At 43.0% G+C, this 6,849-nt stretch overlaps 1 protein-coding gene across 1 annotated transcript; it reads left to right on the top strand.

The window, feature by feature from the left end:
* The first annotated feature begins 49 nt into the window (after positions 1 to 49).
* Positions 50 to 1,450, top strand: cldn5a (claudin 5a). Its single transcript, XM_058069734.1, has one exon. It carries the CDS (start codon positions 255 to 257, stop codon positions 903 to 905), a length of 651 nt encoding a protein of 216 aa, XP_057925717.1. The 5' UTR covers positions 50 to 254; the 3' UTR covers positions 906 to 1,450.
* The last annotated feature ends 5,399 nt before the right edge of the window (positions 1,451 to 6,849 follow it).

A 6,849-nucleotide genomic window follows, 5' to 3' on the forward strand; every position in this document is an offset into this window, starting at 1 on the left:
GGGATGCGGCCGAAGCTGATTGGTTGAAAGTTTCTTCTCGACCAGAGCACATTCCCACCCCGCAGAAATATTGGTGGTCCGGTGCTACTGTGAGTCCAGTTGTTTTCACGCTAGCACAAAGGAGTGGAGGATAGCTGCGAGAGATGAGCAAATAAAAAGACGAATAAGTCACTTTGAAGACGAGCAAGGACAAAGAGTTTTAAGGGTTTTAAGACGCGTTTTTGGACTTGCCTGATTGAGCACAAATAGAGAACATGGTGTCGGCTGGACTGGAGATTCTGGGACTGTCGTTGTGCGTCATCGGCTCCCTCTTGGTGATGGTTGCCTGCGGGCTGCCCATGTGGAAGGTGACCGCCTTCATCGAGGCCAACATCGTGGTGGCTCAGACCATGTGGGACGGCCTGTGGATGTCGTGCGTGGTGCAGAGCACTGGTCAAATGCAATGCAAGGTGCACGACTCGGTGCTCGCCCTCAGCCACGACCTACAGGCGGCCCGGGCGCTCACCATCATCTCGTCGGTGATGGGCGTTCTGGGGCTCATGGTGGTCATCGCGGGGGCGCAGTGCACCAACTGTATCCGCAACGAGTACGTCAAAGCCCGGGTGGTGAACGCAGGAGGGGTTATCTACATCATCAGCGGCATCTTCGTGCTGGTGCCCCTCTGTTGGATGGCCAACAACATCATCTCGGACTTCTACAACCCGCAGGTGCCCGCCTCCAAGAAGAGGGAGATCGGAGCCGCACTCTACATCGGCTGGGCGGCCACCGCGCTGCTGCTGATTGGGGGGGCTTTGCTGTGCTGTTCCTGCCCCTCCAGCGGGAATTCTGGATATTCGGTGAAATACGCACCCACCACCAAGCGAGCCACGCAAAACGGGGAGTATGATAAACGGAATTATGTTTAGACTTTTTGGTCCCAACACAAACTTTTTTTGTTTTTTCCCCCCCCAAATAAGTTGGACATTTTATTTTTCCTATCTTCAGGACTTTTGTGGACACATCGCCGACAAGGAGTATCTTTGTTAGGTACATGCTTTTGTAAGTTTTCATTATTTTTATTTTTTTTGTAGAGGAACTCTCACCATTGACTACTGTTGCTTTGCCAAGTTGTAGAGTAACAGAAAAAGAGTGCACGCCTCCTCCATAACGGTCGTGGGGACATACAAACATGTCTAATACACTTTTGTATATTTCCATGTGCTGGGATTAATGGCATTCCATGTGAAGTTTGCCATCTAATTCTGGACCTGACCGGAATGTTTATGCCCATTATTAAGAGCACCTGCTGGCTTCATGATGGCTACAGGAAGTCTCATTTCATTTTGTCAAGTTCCTGGAATTGTTTTCTTGTCTTGTTGTTTGATGTAGTGATTCCCTATCCATGTATACGAAGATGCAATATTGTTTTCCTTTTTTTATATTAAGATTAAACTCAACTATATTGTCTGGACTCAAGAGAGTTTGTTCTCCAAGCAAACATGTTCCCACCATAATGCATCCACAAACTCCCTCCGATAGTATTCTGGTGATCCATAGAAATCCAGATGACAATGCCCATTCAGCTTGAGTGGGGCTCTGCTGTTCAAGCGCACAATACTTCACAACCCCCCACCATCCCCTTTGAGAGCATGCACACCCATCCACCCTTCCACTTGCAGTCAGTGAAAAGGCTTCAAATTAAGGCTGCGGAGAAGTGGCTGGAAATCGTCTTCCTGTAAGTCACTAGCATTCATTAAGAGGGCTCCTGAGAGAGATGCCCCCACCCACAGGAGTACACACACAGGCAACTCAATCACAAAAGCATTTGTGGTGTAAATATTTAGTTAAGATGTTCAACCACTGCATCTTCCAAGTTTGAGCCACCCTCTTGCTTGCTTCCAAGTGTGACTGGATTCCAAAAGCTTATCCATACTTGTTTTGCTGGTCACTTAAGAGTCTTAGCAGGTCATATGCTCTCTTCAAAGTTGAAAATATGGCATGCATACAGTCACCGGAGTGTGTGAGATCACTGAATAGCACAGCTGGGGCTTTTCAGATAAGGGGTGGGCGTTAAAGGAAACAGAATTTGATTTTCTAGTTAGTATCTGGATATTTCGTCAAGTACGTTAGGATACAATGAATGTAAAGTTATTCATTAAACATCATTTTTGGAAGGGTGAAAGGGGTCTTGTTGCTACACTATTACAACATCCTGTCAACACTGGAGTAAAAAGTTGAGCATAAAAGTAGAATTTACCTCGGAAATAACAGTTTGACGGAACAATAGCCTGCTTTGATTCGCAGGGGCGAGTGTTTTAAATCTGATTGTGTTGAAAAGACCTTTATACGGCTAGGAACCATACAATGAAACCTCCAAAGTGGTACAATTCGGAGTTAAAACAATATTCAGGAACAATAAGCCTAAACAGTCATGGCTGACGTCACACAAGATGGTAGCAAGCCACCTGAGACTTCATCTCAGTGAGCATCTAAAGTGGACCTTATCAACTGGCCCACAGGCCAACTCCATTCCACAGAGGATATTAATCAAACTGGTCCGTAATATTTACACGTGGGGTCTCAAAACTTTCTTCACCAAGGGTCACATACTGAAAAAACTGGTCGCCAGCTTTTCCCAAACAATTTCTCAGAAATTCCATAATATTCCAACACTAAAAAAAACATTTTTCTTTGATATTTCATCCAGCCATCAATTTTCTATCCCGCTTGTCATTATCCTCATCCTCATTATCCTCATGATGCAGCCTACCCTACCTGACTTTGGGCGAGAGGTGGGGTCCACACTGGACTGGTTACCAGTCAATCACAGCTTTGATAATTCAACTCAAAGCAATTAAAATGATATTATTTTTCTTCTCATAAAATTATTTTTTTAATATTTTGACATCATTCTTCTAATATTACTGCTGATTTTTAAATTTGTTTTTTTTTTTTAAATGAGTTTTCTTGTTAAATGATATTTTTAGTATGTGCCACGGGCCGCAATTTGGACACCCCTGCAAAAGATGAAAGAAAATATATTTTTTTAATTGTGCGACTTTTGCAGTAATCCTTAGCAGCCAATGCTAATTTTCTTTTTTTTTTTTATCTAGTCAATCCTTGACTCACTTCTCTTAATATGATTTCACCATTGATGGTCGTGGGCAGGACAATCACTCTCACTTATTACATAGAGACTTGTCTTTCATTCCCTTATTTCCATGCAGCTTTTTTTTTATTGCAGCTTCATAAAGGATGTGCCTATGATGTATCGTCACCACTGTCTTTGATGGTAGTTATTCAAAAGGCCAGCGGTTGATGTGGAACCATCACCACCATGTTGTTATCAATTCACATTGACTGTACAGTTAATAAAGCTTTATGATTGTGATAGTGGGCTGCATGACGGTCAAGTGGTTAGCGCGCAGACCTCACAGCTAGGAGACCCGAGTTCAATCCCACCCTCGGCCATCTCTGTGTGGAGTTTGCATGTTCTCCCGGTGCATGCGTGGGTTTTCTCTGAGTACTCCGGTTTCCTCCCACATTCCAAAAACATGCTAGGTTAATTGTCGACTCCAAATTGTCCATAGGTATGAATGTGAGTGTGAATGGTTGTTTGTCTATATGTGCCCTGTGATTGGCTGGCGGGTGTACCCCGCCTCTCGCCCGAAGACAGCTGTGATAGGCTCGAGCACCCCCGCGACCCTCGTGAGGATAAGCGGTGGAAAATGAATGAATGAATGAATGATTGTGATAGTTTCACCCCAGAGCAGGTTATTCCTATTTCCATTATTCCCTATGGGAAAAACTTGAGATCGGAATTGGAAAGCAGTGTCACAGAATGGCCAGTGCTCAACTTTGGCGGTTCCACTGAATTGCCTAACTTTGAATGCCCCGCACGCCACCCTACAAGGCAGTAGAACCACCGAAACACCAGCATTTCCATAAAGTTATTTCATCTACAACACGTGATAATTATGTTGAAACATGCAAATATTTGAATGAAACAATTTGCTTGTAGTAGTTAGTAGGAACACGTGTTGATTAAAATGACTAAAATAGATTAGATAGATTATTTTGCCCTCTACACTACACAAACAGACTTCTTCCATGATTGGTCTACTTTGTCACATTTTAGTTACACTGCTTTGGTCACCGCAGAGAGGCTGACGAAGCGCAGTGTGTGTGTATGTGTGAAAAGGGGTAAGAGTGTGTGTGTGTTTTGAGGGCCGGGGGTGCACCTTTAAACAAAAAAAAAGGCCTCATTCCAAAAAGAGCAGGCAAAAGCAAATAGGGCCACTGACGTCACTCAATGGACGTTCTCCATGGTAACAATCCAGAACTTACTGTTGCCAGGCTACCACAGCCTATGTGTTGGTATGGATGGTCCTAATAAAAGGGCCGGCCAGCAGACATTCCTGCCATGGTCGTGCACATGCACATACGGAGCAGCAGTGTGGACAATGGCGGTAGAGGAGATTTACTGAAAGCTTGTAATTGCTTTAGAGGGTGTTGGTACATGTTTCTCTCCATTGCAGAAAAGCAATGGAAGCAAGTACATATGACGTAACTCACTTCCGGTCTAAACTTGACCCCAACTTGCCTGGTTGTGATAAGTTACACAATTTTAGCGGTGGGGATGGGGGGCTTCATAATATAACCCTTGACCTCTTAGTTTTGGCCTCAGGTCAGGCATGTTAAAAGTCACTTCCGAGCTGAAAAGATTCAGTCAAAAATGAATCTGCTCAGGTTTTGAATGGACCGAAATTTTATCTCACTGGCCATAACATCAGATACAACTTAGAGAGGTAAGACAACCATTCTTGTTCTGGGGAAAGTGGGAACAATTGTATAGTAGCACCACTGAAAGAAAAAAAAATAGGAGATAATTATGACATAAAAGTTAGCTGTGGTTGGGCCAATTCAGAAAGCTTTAATGGTGGCGGGTCATACTTGCTTTGGTGCGTCCATCCAGGCTTCTACTTACAATACAATCACACTATTAATCATTAAGTATCATTATAATCTTTGGAAATGGTCGAATTTATAACAACTCTCATTGGATCGCAGTGTGAGGAAGTGACCAGTGTTAGCCTCCCTAGTGTTGTCTAATCAAGTCGTCATGCAGATGCGTCATGCCTGCTTAATAGAGTCTCAAGTAAAAGTTTTTACAGATTAGCTCATGAGAGTTAGCAGGTGCACATTCAGGCTTTCCTGCTGGACAAAGCTTACTCACAGATAGCAAAGCCAAGAGTCAGCAGGTGGTTCAACATGGAGGACAAATGTGGTATTGTGTAGCGTCTTAATACCCCCACGAGCCATTTGTCTAAGAAACAATGTGAGACGTAACACAGTTACGGATGGAGATCAGGAGAGGAAAAATGGTGACTCATGGTTTTGTCATGGCCCAGTAACACCACTGACTTCCTGAGCAGTGGACAGTGGAACAGGAAACAGGAAGGGAGCGGGAGAGGCCAAAAAGTGAGTCTCTGTGTGTGTGGGAGAGGACAAAACTGCAGCACGTAATTTGTTTGATTCAACCGTTTGACCACTCCTACAACTGGGTGTCCAAACTTTTTCCAACGAGGGCTGCATACTGAAAATAAAAGGATGAGTGGGGGCAAGCTTCATACACAGGGTCAGGCAAAATGATCTAACACATTTGTAAGTTAAATAAAAGGCAAATAAAGTAAAGAAAAAGTAAATTTCAAAAAGTACATATGCCATTCTGTTTCTTTATAATGCCATTATTTTTCATTTCTTTTTCAGTTGCTGCCATGAATTGGACTGGTGAGCATCACGCTTTCATTGTGGAAGACATTTCTCAAAACAAACAAATCTGTAACTGCAACACAACAAGCGTTCCTTTAGCACTTCAATCTCGGTAGTCATGATCGAAACACCATCTTGTTATGGGTTACCAACTTCAGAGCTACTGGATCTTCATTGAAACGAAAATCAACCGGCCGACCTCGCACTGCCAGAACGGATTTAATTTTTAAAACACAATGAAACAGAATGGCATTATATGTACTTTTCCAAAAAAAAAAACTTTTTTGTCTCATCACTTTATTTGCCTTTTATTTAACCTACAAATGTATCAGATCATTTTGCCTGACCTTGGATCTAAAGATAAAGGTTTATTTTATTTCAGCTTTTTCTATTTACATTTACAATGTTTTACAATGTTCCCATTTTTATGCTGTATGTTGGCCATACTGTCAGGAGATCGGGAAGACCTGGGTTCGAATCTCCGCTTGGGCATCTGTGGAGTTTTGCATGTCACCCCCAGGTACGCCGGTTTCCTCCCACATTCCAAAAGGGGTCGCCAATTGACCAAATTGCCCATAGGTATGAATGAGTGTGAATGGTTGTTTGTCTATATGTGCCCTGTGATTGGCTGGCGACCAGTTCAGGGTGTACACTGCCTCTCCCCCCAAAGTCAGCTGGGATAGGCTCCAGCACACATCCGCGACCCTAACGAGGATAAGCAGCATAGAAAATATATGGATGATCCCATTCTGATCCATTACTGGGCATACAGACTCGTTTGCTATGTGTATGGATGTCCAATAATTATCGGCCCAATATCAGTATAAATATGTGATATCGGTCGATATAGGTATTGGATTTTTTCCCGATCATGAAAACTGATATTTAATAAATGCTGTATACAACACGTGTGTTCATTCCACCAGAGGAGATATGTCATGTTACACATATCGGTATTGCCTGATATCAGTATTGGAAATTGAGAGTTTGACAATATCGGCATATTATTATATACTATTAAAATAATACCACTTTAATAGTGCCAACTAGGATATTATTTGGAAAGGAAATATGTTTTCTTCACCTTGTGTGTTTTAA

Source organism: Doryrhamphus excisus, chromosome 4 (genome assembly GCF_030265055.1).
Source record: "Doryrhamphus excisus isolate RoL2022-K1 chromosome 4, RoL_Dexc_1.0, whole genome shotgun sequence".
NCBI lineage: Eukaryota > Metazoa > Chordata > Actinopteri > Syngnathiformes > Syngnathidae > Doryrhamphus > Doryrhamphus excisus.

Bases quoted from the DNA above. Each gene is read 5' to 3' on its own strand.
- cldn5a (XM_058069734.1), top strand. From the start codon at position 255: ATGGTGTCGGCTGGACTGGAGATTCTGGGACTGTCGTTGTGCGTCATC.